Source organism: Fusarium tjaetaba (genome assembly GCF_013396195.1).
Source record: "Fusarium tjaetaba strain NRRL 66243 chromosome Unknown NRRL66243_c0000122, whole genome shotgun sequence".
Taxonomy (NCBI): domain Eukaryota; kingdom Fungi; phylum Ascomycota; class Sordariomycetes; order Hypocreales; family Nectriaceae; genus Fusarium; species Fusarium tjaetaba.
This window is the reverse complement of record NW_023501318.1, coordinates 114,358-129,954: the sequence shown is the minus strand read 5'-3', so window position 1 is coordinate 129,954 and position 15,597 is coordinate 114,358. Positions and strand designations below refer to the sequence as shown.

At 49.7% G+C, this 15,597-nt stretch overlaps 2 protein-coding genes across 2 annotated transcripts; one reads left to right on the top strand and one right to left on the bottom strand.

Annotated features, from left to right (window-relative positions):
• Positions 1-9,273: 9,273 nt before the first annotated feature.
• On the top strand, positions 9,274-10,710 carry FTJAE_6238 (WHI3-like protein; the record flags this gene model as incomplete). The annotated part of the gene is made up of 1 exon (XM_037352829.1): positions 9,274-10,710. The coding sequence occupies one exon, from the start codon at positions 9,274-9,276 to the stop codon at positions 10,708-10,710; it is 1,437 nt and encodes a 478-aa protein (XP_037206639.1).
• A 2,676-nt stretch (positions 10,711-13,386) lies between these two features.
• FTJAE_6237 (uncharacterized protein) lies at positions 13,387-15,194 on the bottom strand (the record flags this gene model as incomplete). Its single annotated transcript, XM_037352828.1, has 3 exons — positions 13,387-14,045; positions 14,091-14,605; positions 14,656-15,194. 3 exons carry the CDS (start codon positions 15,192-15,194, stop codon positions 13,387-13,389), a joined length of 1,713 nt encoding a protein of 570 aa, XP_037206638.1.
• Between the last annotated feature and the right edge of the window lie 403 nt (positions 15,195-15,597).

Sequence of the window (15,597 nt, the reverse complement as noted above, 5' to 3'; positions counted from 1 at the left end):
GTTGGTTTCCTTGGAGGCCTGATAAATTAGCTTTAGCGGGTCGTCTCGAGCTTGGTAGGTATTGGATATCCACTCCAGATGTTGTTGATGATGCCAACGATTTGGGATCCGAAGACCGAGATGAAGATGAAGATGAAGATGAAGAGGAAGAGGAAGAGTAAGAGGAGAAGATGGAGAGAGGAGAAGAGTGCGGCACACGAGTTTCCGTTTTCTTGGTATAAACAAGGCCCCCAATTGCATTGCAATGAATCCTTGCTTCTTGCATTCACTGTTGAAATGTAACGCTGTTTCACTGACGAGCCCAGTGACAGTGATGAGAACCTCAATGCGCAAACAATTCTGGGCTTGCAGAATATAAATCCGATAAACTTCTCCAATACTCACCAAGGAAGTGATAACAGGCTCTGATACACATCGCCATGCTCACCTCATGGGTGCCCATAGCTGTTCGGAGCTTAGCAGTCCCAGGCAGGCTCGTGGTTATCTTCGGACACAACAACAGACAAGAGTTTCCATGCCCAGATCTCAACAGTGGCTACATTGTTGGGGGCCACAACCGGGGATGGGCATTCATTAGAGCTCAGTAGCCTTGGTAGAAGGGCTATAGGTATAGACAATATTTCGCTATGGACTTTTCCGTTGTGATCCGGAGGGCCGGCACCATGAAGTACTGTGCTGGGCCTACGGTGCCGAATTACGCTGTTTGAGAAAGACTCGCTGAACAATCTGCTGTAAGCCCCAATATGGATGGCAACAGCATCTCGGCTGTGAAGTTCGGAATTTCGTGAAAGGGTTTGTCAATTGCCCTTTCTCGGGCCATTTATCCATTGAAACACCCGACACGAATGCCAAGTCAGCAAAGAGGCAGATTATTGCTGGTCAGGCGACCATTGATCTTATAAAACAGAGTGAACCGTCATCTTCGTCATCACATACGATGGTGCTGATGATAAACTTGATCACCCTCATCATTGCTCAATATATGCGGTTGATCTGGGAGGGTGTGGTTGTCATCCTCTAGCCCAGGAACCTTGAGCTGCACGTCTGCATAATAATTTGTTGGCACCGTATATCGAGGTAGTTTCATCTGGTGCAAGCTTTCAGCCCCCCGTTCTAAGCATCACTGCCGCCAACTTGGCAGTTCTGATTCACTGACCTCAACGCCGTGGGACAAACAGCCCTACTGAAGCAAGGCAGTTTGCTGGACAAATCATGTTAGTCAGGCAAATGAGCGAGCACATCAGCAAAGCCGAACAGGAAATTCAGGAGGAGGGGAAAGCATTCGCGTTCAACCAACAGCTGTCCCTTGCTTTCGGAGTATTTCACACAGTCGTGCAGGGGATCGTCTTCCCTCGTCATTAGCGACTCTAGTGATCACCTTGTCTCAAGGCAAGGGTTCAATGTTAGTGCGAACAAGCATATCCACCCAACGGCTTAGACAGTGGCTGGCTGTCTAGGACTTTAGTCTGTCTTGAGAAGGGAGAGAAGATTTGAATGTGTCACATGAGTATCGACAGTTATCAGGCACCGTCGATCATTTCGTCTAGAATTTAATGGATCCCAAAGCCAACATCAGCACGCAAACTCGATTGCCCCCGAGATCATCCGCATTTGATCGGTTGAACCAAGCTTTGTTTTGGGTCGAATAGTAATGGTTTCTCAAAATGGTTGTCGTGATTTTGCCCAAGGGACCTTGCGTCAGTCATTATACCAGGCATCCAGCCTTGGGATCCAGTGATACCACCGGGATGTGACGGGCTTTAGACGCACCAGCCCCGACCGACTGGCTGGGATGGATATCTGGGTCTGGCACGCTCATGCCTCGGTGACCTCACTCACGGACGAGGGCGCAGGCCTGTGAAAAAAAGGCTGGCTAGGCTGGACAGTTGGCGTTGATAGCCATGCCAGGGATCCCTGTCATATTGAACATGGCAGGGTGGTTTCCTACACACACAGACACAATGGTAAAAATCATTGAACCGAAGGTAGTAAACCCACGAGAAGCAATCGAGGCTGCCCTTCCTGTGCTGCAATAGACACAACTTATGAGATGTTGTTAGCACCATCTTCAACTTCAGATCAATGGCTGGGTCCTGTAGAATGGTCGACTCGTCTATCGGATGTGTTTGGTAATTCCTTTACCAAGACCCTGAATTTGTGCCTGAGAATGTTGCGCTCATCAGCCGCAATCCGTCACTCACGTGGTGCCGTTAGACCACATGTTGGTTTCCTGCTTGGGTAGCAAGGTACAAATCGTTTGATGGGGATCACCCCAATGCGCACGATTGTACCTATCTGAGATGTGATGATGCTCTGAGAAAGCGATTGGGTAAGAGATCCGCGTATGTACCGCTGGATGGCTGGCACCGTGCCTGAAGGAACTGTAAACCACATTAAACTTACGGCGCAGGCAGTATCCCCGTCTTTATGAATTTGAGACTCGTCAATGATATGCTGAAAGTTCACATTGAAATTCCGCACAAAGCGTTTGTTCAGTCTCCAAGGATTCTCATATCCGTCATCAGTGCAATGACTGGTAAGAAGCGATGCGATATCACCACGAGGTCTGATCACACACACCTCTAGTCAAGCCAATAGGATACCGAGCATAGGGGTGCAAAACGTCCTGTTCCCCAAGCTCTGCTGCAGGTATGCGCTGCCAAAGCCCAATCGGGATCGAGCAATGACGACCTAATTGGGCTGGAGGACGATGCGACCCAGGGTCGTTATCCGGGAACGTCAAACTTCAAATTTCAAGCTGTATCCTCGCGCACCAGGCAATAGGTCTGCGACAACACCATGTCATTCGATAAGGCTATGAGTCAGTCTCAGCAACGGAGAAAGTGATGGCTATCTTTATTGTGCCGTCCTATTTATTCTCGAAAAAAGAAGCTCGTGGATCACCATTGGTAAGATAGGTGACGCGAGATGACTTCAAATGTAAATACCATCCACAGTGGTTTGTTTGGATTGCTAACGAAGGGATGCGAGGTTTGACACACCATCCCTTCTTGCGAGAATGAATCATCTTTTTTGAGGTGAGATTTGTAGTAGGTGAAAGTACACTGGATCATGGCCCCCATGATTTTTGAAACGAGCATGTTCGTATCCTCGATTGAATGTTGTTTGATACACTCCTCAATCAACAACAACTCAAGATGACGAATCATTGACGATGTTATTGCATCCTTCCTGCATTCTCCTTCCAGCCTTTGGGAGATCCGGCTGTCCGCTTCATGGAGAATGGGGAATAAGAAAATGTTTTCAACACAACGGTACGGAGTAGGGTTGCGTTATATGAAGGACTATGAGGTCATTCAGTAGCTTGAGTCTCAGTTTTCGCATCCTGAAAGTGATTGAGGAAACCCAAGTGGAAGTGGGCTTCGGTTTTGGAACGGGTATCCTGCCGAGGCCGTGCCCTTTTGGTGCCTGAAAAAGGTGACATGGGAACGAAGAAGGCATGCTAGCGATGAAGGGAGAAAAGGGATACCCTTCTTGTTGAGGGTCCCTGATTCTGCTATTCTGCTATCTCAGAATTCGACTAGAAGCCAAACTGGTTGTTGATAGATTCGCCCTTGGCAAGTTCCCGAAGGCTGCCGGGATTACTTTTGAACGATGTTAACATCTGTCTCTGGCAATTGACCCATAGTGTCGTGCTCATCCGTGGCTAAATCTGTACGACCATGAGAAGGGATGAAACATTGCTGGGACAAGAAGGATATCCAAGCATTGGAACCAAGCGGAGCCATCCCTAATGTGGACTACAGAGTTCAAGCCATGACTCCACTCGCAGGATGCCTGGTTTCTGTCGACAAGCCCCCTGGCCTTGAGCTCCAAGTACAAGTATGTATTTCCGTGAAGCTTGAAACTGTGCAGTTGTTGTAGTTTCACTTAATCGTCAAACTGGCCTTGACTAGCGCATATCTCAGTTCTAATTCCCCATCCTGTATGTCCGCGGTGGGGGCCATTTATTAGGCCTGTAGATGCAAGCGGGCCGTTCGATCGATCCCGGAGCCCAATAATCTGGGAAGTCAGGTTGTTCTTTGTGTCTATTCCCAGCTGTTGTATGCAGGCGAGCTGTTCTACCATGTCGCTCAATCTTGAGCTTGATAGCGATATAAGTGGGAACCTACTCCGTAGGTGTTCTGCACATTCTACGGGTGTATCATAAACGTGGCCATAGACATCCATGCATCTTTTCAACCATGAACCAGATTGACCGGGTCACACTAAATGAGCCGTCTTATCTTGCACAACCACATGAACAAAGCTCAAATTCCGGAAGGACAAGACCCCGAGGTCCGCCGTTGCTTTGTCTTCGATGTGCCGTTAAGTCTGCGCTGGTGAACGCATTGACTTCTAATAATGACACCACCAAACTGGGGAAAGATGCATCCCATTTACCCAGACCGTGGTGGCATTGAGATGACAAACACGGCAAGAAGAAAGCTTCCAGTAACAGGGCAATATCTTGGTTGATTGACAGGGGAAGAGGTAAGGGAGGGGCCAATTTACCCCTGTCAACAATCGCTGCATGCTGGCTCACCGGCTGTGCACCCCTCCCGCCCGCGGCCACAGCCCTGGGTGGTTTAGCTGTAACTGAGTTGGGAGGTGACAGGACTGGGGACTCGCTAACTTGAGGGTCCAATGTCCTCAGCAGGCACCTCGAAAATGGGGGGTAGACGTGGCTCCTGTCGGGACAACACGCCCCAAACCCAGAGACACTCGGTCCAATATGAACATGGCTGTTGTTTAGGTATGTTGGTGCTGATACGTAGCTCGATGGGCCGACGTGTTTTTCATGCTTCGGTCAGAGTTCCCTGGTTTCACATCATTAGAGTGTATTCTTGGAAGGAAGCAATGTTCCCCTCTGTCTATGGTGTCAACGGCGTCTTGTCAAAGACATCCGGGCACGAGCCAGCTTGCGTTTGCAGCAGCACGAGGTTGCAGTTCATTTTAAGATGCAGATGGACTTACACCACACCCAGGCGAGTCTGTAGATAGTGTTACTGTGGCTGCTTGTATGTTGTCCATAATAAAGTAACGAAAAGTAAACAAAGTCGCAAGCCCGAGTCTGGCTTCTGTGTAACGACGACGATAGGGACAAGTGACGACAGCAGCTTCACGAAAGTAAAACTGAGGTGATTACCTTATGGCCCTGGTGATGTTGTTTGTGTCCATGGGAGGGTTGAATTAAAGTCTGAGATGGCGTTTGGACCCTTCAGTTTCAGGCTGAGGCGCGGTTGCGAGTGCGCTTATTGGTATGAAAGCAGCTGATAATAAACAAGCTTGTGCTTGATGAGTAAAGACACTTTTACCAAGTCCATTGGCTTGGTTTTGTAACAAGAGCGAAATGATGCAAATGATAAGGTAATGTTATGATGTATGTGACGTATACTACGCCAGTGCTGCCTACCTTACCAACTCTATCACCATCATGATCATGATCGTAATTCGACCAATTCAGCAGGAAGCTCACCTTCCAAGTCCCCGCTTGTCGAGACTTCATTCGGCGATTTAGTTGCCGAGGGGGGCCTACACCTACAGTAATTAATTCTGCATGAGCGAGGTGGGTGTGGATGGCCAAGCAAGATCCTGCCCCGCTCTCTGTTCTTTGTTCTGCTGCTGCATGTAAAGTGAGATTCGCAAGAGCCGCCGGGGGAAACAAGGCGAGATGGACAGAAGGCAGGTAGGTACCTACTGCCTGCAGTTGTTGTTTGCTTGTTTGGGCAGGAAGGGATTGCCCAGATAGGTTCTATGACAGACTCGATCTTGATGACCTTGTATGATCTAAGATCTCTCCATTCATGGACGCTTGACTTGCAGGCTTAGCAACCATCCAATCTACAAACCCCAATGAATCAGCCATCTCCATTGGATAATTGCCAGCCTTGGATGTAATCGAAAGGTAGCGACGCGGCGTGAAATGACAGATACCGGCCCATAATGCTATTGCATTCAGCCACTAGGATCATGTGTGAGGATGGATGGATGGATGGATCAATGTTTGAATTTGCTTTGTTTGTTGACCTCTGGATGTTCGAGTCCAATCCCAACATGTCATTACATCATCTGTACCTCGCTGATGTATGTATGTGCCCAAGTTACTGTATGTTTTACCTGTCTGAGCTCGGCTCATCTTTTGGTTTGGCGCATTTCCCCTCCCTTTCCCTCCACGTCTGTCTTGTCTGGTCTGTGTCTGGTCGGCATTTTGCTTCTTTGACGCTGGTTGTGAAGAGCTAGCGTCGACCTCCATCTTTAGCGTCCACCATTTTCAACTTCAGAACAAGTCACTCATTCGCCAGATGGCGCCGGATTGCGCTAAACTTCAGGTAGACAGACTTTCTTTTGTTTTGACTTTGCACCACACCATGCGATCGCGCTCCGATTGGTACGATAGCCTAGAGACATATACACCATTGACGCCAAAAAATTGCGTACACACCCCACTCAGTCACTCACATTCGCTCGCGCTCCTGGGATAACAAATCAGTAGGTACCTACCCACTCTCCCAGAGTCCCGTCACTTTCTCACCTTCATCCTGAGGGGATGCACACATACAAGCTTTGCATCAATGTATTTACATGAATGAACTCTGGGTAAGGTCAGCGGTCAGAATTTGAAGCCAGGTGAGTCATTAACTCGAGTCGGACATAAAGTATGTAAGTTGTCGGTGTATCATAGCTCACGTATTGCCGTGGAAGGCTGTGTTGGCTGAGGTCTGGTCACGTAAGGCAAGGTCCAAGGTTGCTTCATCAATAAATAAACTTTCGCTTTCCTTGACCCCGTCTATTAAAATCCGAGACGCTCCTTGACCTTTCCAAGTGCATTTTCTAACCCCCCTCTTCATTGACTATCTATGTTTGGACGGACTGATACATATGCCTGGCATTACCTGGATGCAACATATTGCATACGTACGTAATGATACAGATGACCGCTTAGACCTCAAGTGGCTAAGGTAATCTGGCATTCGAGCCATCTCAGGCACATCGAGTCTCAATCGCGGCTGAAACAGCTTTGGCTGGACTGCATCGGCCAACTGCATACTACATATACCGGACTACACATACATACAACACCGAGTCCAGCGTACCACTGTAACAGCCTAGCATCTGCACGAGACGCATTTCGGGCCCTTGGATACCAAAGCGACCTGCACCATCTGCCATATTTTTTACCTCGGAGCTGGCTTCTTTAACAGCTCTCTACTCATCAGCATTTTTTCAGCTGTTTGGATCAACAATAGCATCTTTGAAACCAAGCAGAAAACCACTCTATTTTCCAACCATTCCCCTTTAGTCCAAGCTTCTCTGAGCCCCTTGATCCCCGGACCTGATCCCCGGACACGATACTCGCTAGTGAAAGGCCGTGTCCACTAAACACAAGCAAAGCGTCCAGCGTGCCCAGGCGTAACAAGGACAAGGACGGTTCCAATTTACTCCATTGAACCAAAGACTTGGAAGAAGCCGAACCAGCCCAGCCCAAGCAAGAAACCAAATCGATCAGCAGTGCTTGGACCGAGCGTCAGAAGGAAACGGACCTTACTTACCTACCTACTGTACCTTGACCTAACGTTAGTTGAGGAATTACCGGGACGTGCGACAGATTCTCACCTCCAGCTACCGATTGATTACCTACCTTACCTTACCCTACCAGCTTACTTACAGACGGGCTACTTGCGCCCGCGCCGCACTTTGCGATTCTTGCTGCCGCCGTTGTTACCCTCCAAGTTCTCAACCATCTCCACAACCTACCAACCTACCTTACACATCTGTATCTCTCTTTAAAATAAGTGAGTGACTTTACTAAGGTAAGGTGGTTAACAATACCCATCACACGGTCTTGCTCGCCCCTCTCCGTTCATCTCCCGCGTTCTGCTCCCAAATTATCCCCTTCATTTCCCGTTTCTCCTCTTCATTCCCAACATCATCCCTCCATCTACACATACACACACACACACACACACACACACACACACACACACACACACACTGGCAGGATCTCACAGGGTTGTCGTTCTCTTCAATCTTTGGTAGTCCAGGACAGACAAAGTAATTACTGGCATCAGTATCTGTGCCACTCTTGGGTGTTACCTGAACTTTTAGGGGTATTCCGCCTGTCCCGTCACTCTGCTGCTGCTACCCACCGAGTCGCACTCTCTGGGTTGGCCTCCATTCCCTTGGCTCCTCTTACACAAGGTGTTTAAAACTCCCTCGCTTGGTTCAGGCACCAAGGTACAATCCCGTGTCCCCTCACCCAGCGTATCTCCGTCACATACCAGTCAGGTCTTGCGGGACACCCATACCGTACCGCCCTCCCACCTACGCAGGCCCCAAATACACCTCCACTACCTGCTTGCTAGGTTGCTTGCTGTAGGGATACCAAGCATTGCTTGCCAATCCTTCCCACCATCTTCTCGCTACAGACACTACCACTGCCGCTACCGTTTCTCCCCTACCTAAGGTAGCCGTGTCCTGCGGTTGGGGTATGAGAGTTTCTGGCGCCCCCCTACATTAACCACAACGGCCCCCCTCTCCAATCCTCGCAACATTCATTGCAACTTGCACCACACCTGCTTGCTCTGTTCACTGCGACAGTCTGTCCTATCTGTCGCACTCCTTTTCACGTCATTTTCTCAGCGCATTCTGCCCATCATCTTGCTAACGCGACATCACACTTACAGAGCGCAACATCTTACCTTGTCTTGATTACAGCGAATCACAGACCCAATTGCATCCATACTGATATCATTGAGGAGTCAATCATCCGTGGCAGCCATCAACGCGCAACAACTGTTAACCACGATCCCCAACCACCACATAGATGCAGATTGCGCCAGACTGCGATCCGCCTCAAACCATTCACTCTTCCTAGGTCGTCACTTATCTCTCAAAGTTTGACGACATACTCATCATCAACTTTGCGATTGCGCCCGCGACTGCACCCCAATACAATACCCACGACAGACGCGATCACGACAAGCTTGAACTCCAAGGTCTCTTCGATTGTCGCATTCGCTTAACCCCAGATCGTATTTCCCCGACGAATAAGGTCTTGTCCCAGCTTATGCAACTGCACAGTGGGCAATGAACATAGATCGAAGCGCACCACCATCCAATCCAGCAAGGATAGCATCTCCAACAGCCAACCTTTCTTATCGCGCAAGTCCCTTGCCGCCTCCAACGGCTACTTCAGTCAAATTATCTGCTGCGACAGCAGCCCTATCCAACACCACAAGTACAGCCGCATCTACTGCGTCACTTTCGGCCATGGCTACACCAAGTTTTCTCCCTCCTGGCCCTCGATCTATGCCACCACCATATGCTCAACCACAGATGTCGCGCGATATCCACAGATACACTCCGGCACCAATAGGCTTCTCATCTCCCCCGGTTAAAGTCTTGATTCGAAATCTGCCGCTGGAAACCTCCAGGGACTCAGTGCGGTTCATGCTGGTTTGGTCGCAAGATCTCGTTGATGTCGATCTACTTTCTGTTGACCCTGCAGAGCCACACTACCGTAAAGCATTGCTCAAATTCCGAACAAGGGCGGGCGCTGAGGGCGCCAAACAGCTGCTGGATGGGTGCCCCATCACTTCCAATAATGCGCATTTGAGGGTCGAAATTCTCAGCGACGAGTCCCCTGCTGCACATCAACAGCCTACAGAAGCTGTTCACAGCGGCTTTCAATCACTGGAAAGCATCTCCCCTCAGACAGCCAATGCTTACCCAGGGCATGACCTTCCTCAGAGTGATGGCAATTTGCAACACATTTTCTCATCACCTTCTCCCATCGGCAGTCGCCTGAACGAGCCTGGCAGGGTGACAGGCAAGAGCCTCATCGCCAATGAAACTGATGACGATAGTTTGGATACACTTCTCTACGGCAATGCGCCGCGCAGGGCCACAGTTGATAGTATTCCCATCAACGGGATGGATGCTCTTTCACTCGACACCAACGTGCCCCCTTCCGCTCCTTCGTCGTCTCTACCTCCATACGGCAGCGGAATGTCAACACAGTCTGGCCCCATGTCTCCATCGGGCAAGGGTCATTATGGGTACCAGGCTCCTAATCAATCGCCATACGGACGTATGAACTATCCACACGCCAATACGGCTGATCAGAACCCCCCTTGCAACACTCTGTATGTTGGTAACCTTCCCATGGACACGGCAGAAGAAGAACTCAAGACTCTCTTCTCCAAGCAGCGGGGCTACAAACGTCTTTGTTTTCGCACGAAAGGAAATGGGCCTATGTGCTTTGTCGAATTCGAAGACATCCCATTCGCTTCCAAGGCACTGACGGAACTATATGGGAAACTTTTGTCCAACAGCAACAAGGGTGGAATTCGACTCAGCTTCTCCAAGAACCCCCTTGGTGTACGAGCTGGTCAGAACCCTGCTCACGCAAACCCAGGTGCACTGGGTCAAATGAACGGCAATCTTGCCGCTTCTATGAATGGTTTCGGGTCAGCCAACCGCACAGCTTCTGGGCCACCTCCTGGTCTCCTCCCGCCCATGCTCGGAAACGGCCGAGGCCCCTTCCATGGAGGGGCGTCCATGAACCCCAGTCCCGTTGGCACTTTTGGCGGTTTCACACATCAAGGCTGGCCTGTTCCCGCGTTCAACAACCATGCTACGCCATCGTCTCACAGTCCCTATGCTCAGTCATCAGGCTTCGGTCAAGCTTATATGCTGCGAGACTAAACAAAATACGCTCCATGGTTAACGAGCACAGTTCGCATCCTTGGGTCTTAGGTGTGACTATACCTGTCGTTGGCCTGGGGGCTTTCGTGCTCAATTGAGGCATTGCTTTTTCATGCTTTGTTTTGTTTTCTTTTTTCTTCATATTTTCTCAATGATTCCCCATTTTTAACGAACACCCACTCATTTTCATCGTTTATTTACGGCGTTTTGGTTCCTCGCAGTTGGGAGTGCTTGTTGAACTTGCAGCCGTCTTGTGGATGGTTCGGCTCGGTGTGGATATAATTCAAAGCCGACAGACATCAAGTATCACCAGGCTTTGATCTGGTGTAACTTGGCGCACTGTTTGCCTGGGTCTCGTACTTCGAGTTCAAGCCACCAACTCTCACTGCGAATCCCTTCCGACTTGATCGCACCCCTGATTTCTCTCAATACAACTGGCAACTGCAACTGAGGCGCAACCTATGACTTCACGGTACAAAACCCAAAGAAGAAGAAGAGAAAAGCAGTAAAACAAAGACGGTAGAGCATGGCGAAGGTCACCAAAGGAAATGAAGAAGAATGAAGGTTAGGAGTTGAGATGTGGCGAGTCACAATGGAAAGTGTTTTTTTGCATGAAAGAACGGGGTTCAGGAAAGCGTGGGTTATTGAGATTCATTTGGTTCATATCAATCAATGCTGGGAGTTCATTTGGAATAAGGTAAGGATGGATCAGGATTCCCTGGAGCATGGAAGAAACTGGAGCGGTCGTCCCGCGTTTGCATTCAGAAGGATTGGAGCATGGGATTGGACGGCTACACGAGATCGAGGACTCGACACACACGCATACCAAGATATCACCGCTGGGCATTTCCAGCAGACTGCATCGGCATTGAGGAGTTCATCTATCTGATCCACCACCACGGGGAACTGGCGTTTGAAGTCTTTCTTGATGGTCATCTTGGCCAGGCTTGACAACGTCACAAGGCAGGCATACTTGAGCTCACATCGGTCGGTTGCTGTTGAATCAGAGCTCTTTGAGATATCGCATTTGGAAGGGAGGGCAGCATCAACGGAACATTGGGAAGGGACTGGGCTTAACGCGACGTATCCATATATGCACCGCGTCAGGCGCAGGAATAGGGCGTTACCTTTCTATTTGTTTCTCTTTTTCTTTTCTTTTCGCGCATCAGAATTCGGACTGGCACGCGAGTTGGGGCATGCATTTGCAAGCACAGCCTTTTACATCTTGATTAGGGCGGATGAAGCATAGCACGGTGGATTATGGGCTTTCTTCTGGTAAATGTTGTTGAGTCTCAATGACACGGCTACAGATTCCTACCTTCGGCCGGTAGGCGGTTATTAGCGATAGAGTACAAGTTTCAGCTGTTTATTTGTTTTAAACTCTCGTGTCTCGACGTGCATGCAATGCCAATTCCCTCGCTCTTTGGTAATCCCAATCAATCAATCCACCACATACCTACCTACTCAAGTTCTTTTCCGCATTACGAAGTATTGACGAATGTCGAGGGGTATTCGCATGCCACTAGCCTCGTCATCATAGTATTACTGGTTTGACAGCGCTTGAATTGCAGTTTCAATGTCATTGCATGTCCAGTCAGCTTGACGTTGCAACTGCCACCCCAAAGAACGTGGTCCATTATTAGTGAAGCCGACGATGACCTCGTCCATAATCAACAAATGCAACTTGTATATGCCCAAGTCCTAGATATTTGATCATATGAGAGTATCTGCCAGCATTACCGGTGAGGCATATCCAACTCGATGAACCCGGCTATTAACCAATGGCTCTGAGGCTTCCACGCATACAAATGCTGACAGGGTAGGGTAGCATTGTGTGGCTTGACAGATGCAAGTTAAAGTAGGTCGTGTATCTGAGTATGCGCTTCGAGTGGTGCTGCATTCGCTGCAGTTGGCGCTTCGTACACAGACCGAGGCGCCTGTGCCTGTGTAGATGCTCGTGCTCGTGTTACGCACCATCGGGAACCGGTGACGGGAGGCCCCAGAAGATGGTGCTTACCAATATGCATCTGTCTCTGTTTACAGCCTGTAGATGGGTTACACTCTACTACACAACAATATAGCTTACCCAGGTTCGCGGGCCGAGCCCTCGACGGGCGGACGGGACGGGCGCGGAAATTGGGAAGGGGAGAGATGCTGTGCGACAAGGGAGGTTGTCATGTGGGAATAGCCGGTAGCAAGGGGTGTGTGGGTGAGGACAGGGGGTGGAAATGGGTTGTTTCTGTGTTGAGACGCCTGCAGAGGCACAGAGATTGTGTGGTCTGCGGTTATTGGATGGGAGAGAAGGCGGAGACGATCCGGTGGGTAGGGTATCAGTTGAGAGGTTGATCAGATAATCTGTTTCTGGTGTTTGTGTGTGTATATGTGAGGGGGATGCTCATGCAGGTATGATAAACTTGGGACGACGGCGGTGGCAGTGGAAATGGAGTTGCAGTAGAGTGCTACCAGTCGATGTACCCAGGGATCGAGTATGCAAATCACCTAGGATGACTGAAACCGTAGCTATGAGATTGCTTACTGCGTGAATGAGGCATCTGTCACATGTTTACCAGGGTGGTAGTGTTCCAGTTTGATGTTGACAACGCCAACTGTTTGCAATAGTTGAGATATCACATCCATTGGCTGCAGATAATACATAGGACCAAAGCTCCGCTAGCTCTACGAGTCCACCGAGCCATCATTTGCCCAACTCATGGTCATGGTGGCCCATAGATCATGGTACATGGTTTGCTGTCCATCCGTATTCAGACCCGGTGTGAGCATTGCGGAATTCATGTCAAAGTCTGTGTCCCACGCCGATATGTATGGCTGCATATCTTTATCAAACATGGGGCATCCTTGGTGTCCCACGCCCCTTGAAGTCAGACTCGGTGCTGTGAGTATAGCAACGCGTCTGTCGTACTTTGATTTCACAATACGCAGTATCACACGGCTTGCGGAGAGTACGTCGACACGTTTGCTAGACGGTGTGAGATCCTCCGGCCCGTCACACATGAACTCGAGGAACTCGTCAAACCGTAACTGTGAGCGTGCCCAAGCATGATCCCAGTCTGGAACCTCAGATATGGGGAAAGAGAGTCGCACGGCGAGGATCACGGAGAGGATAAACTTTGTCCAATCGATGCTTGTGAAGTACTTGAAGCTGTCGAGGTTGAGGAGGTAGTCGAACAGGGCGCGGGTGTTATTCACGCAGCGTGTGAGACGGACTGATGATGGGTGGATGAGATGAGGTTCCTTTGTGTTGGCGCGTGTGAGGCAGAAGATGGCACCGCCTTGCAAAAAGACGTCGAAGAAGAGATGTGCGAGTTTCACAGGTGCTGTATAACGTTAGAAATGTTAGCACTGCAATAAAGATGGCTTACCTGAACGAGAGAGATGTGGTACCATGGTCTCTTTCATCTCCTTGTGCTGCATCTCGAGACCCAGCAGCATAAGTTGAACCTGCTGGTTCATCTGTGGATCATTATCTCGTATCGAGTTGTTCGCCGTGGTTGTCATGTTTGCAAGTCGAACAAGGTAGCTCAGTGAAACATCACCATCAGCTTCGGCGTGGCGGTGAAGTAGTTCGCAGCACGTCGCGGTCCAGGGCGTCCACTGGGGCATGAGCAGATCCATCTTTTTCCAAGTGCAGAGGAAGCTGTCCAAACTGTGAGTAAGTTGGTGTTGGTGTATCTCAAGGAGGACGTACTTGGACACGGCGTAGTGGTATGCCAGATACGCCCGTAGTCTGTCGAGCTGCATACTGCCCCCATCGCCCGGTATCGTGTTGTCAAGATTGGGCACTTCTTGGTCGAGGTCGAGGTCACTTAATAGATCACCAGCCATACGATAGTACTGGAATGCCTGTCTGTTCTTTGGTCGCAGATGAAATGGGTACCTGTGAGCGTTAACAGGAATGCCAAACTTGTTCAGAGCTGGTATACTGACCAAGCACAGTATATGAGAATGCCTTGAAGCAACTCCATGCTCCTCTCGCCACTTGCCACGAACTTGAGGCCCAACACTTTTCGGAACTCATCGTCGTAAAGCGTATGTCCCTGCAAAGTGCGCGATCCAGAAGCTGCAGCCAATATCGATAACAAGACAAACGGTCTGGACGCAGCAAGGCTGGCCACCGTCTCATCAGGCTTCAGTACAATGACAGGGTAATGAACCAGCATCCCCCGAAACGAAACTAACAGCGACTCTGCGGAGTCAAGGTTGAATTGGGGCTTCGCATGGAAAGATTGTATCGAAAGCGTGTGAGATGAGGACGGCGTAGGAAAGCCCGTGAGCGGCGAGTCTTCGAAGCTACTGAGATCCGCGTCTGGATCGGATGGGAATATTGAGTCTATGAACTGCGCATGTGAGTCTCGAAGGTTGTCAAAGTTCTCATCGACGTCCAATTGTGTTGGAACTTCAAAGTCAATGGTGAAAGTCTTTGATGGCGCAGCTGGTGGAGGAGGCAGCGGCTGATGGGTTTCCATCGCGCTGTATCAAGTTATCAGCCTGATTTCCCCAATGCGACAGAGTATTTCCTACTATTTTGTCCTTCTTCTGCGCGTTCGCGGGCCTGTTCGCGATATACATTCTTTCTTGGACTCGAGACACCTTTCCACGTCAGATGATGCCCTGTCAACGAATCTTTGATTGGGAGGTCTTACTTGCGACAGACCCCAGGCTGTTCACTCGGCTGGCACTTTATCTTTGTAGCGCGGCAGGCTTCACAGGCTGTTGAGACCCTCTTCCGAACTGGACAAGCCTCAGCTGCCGGTGACTCGCTCGCCATTTGTGTCGAGATGTCGAGATGTTGATTGGTGGCTGTTTGGTATTGGATTGAACGATTGACAAACGTACAAGCAATGATCTAGCAGTGAAAGGAAGAAAACG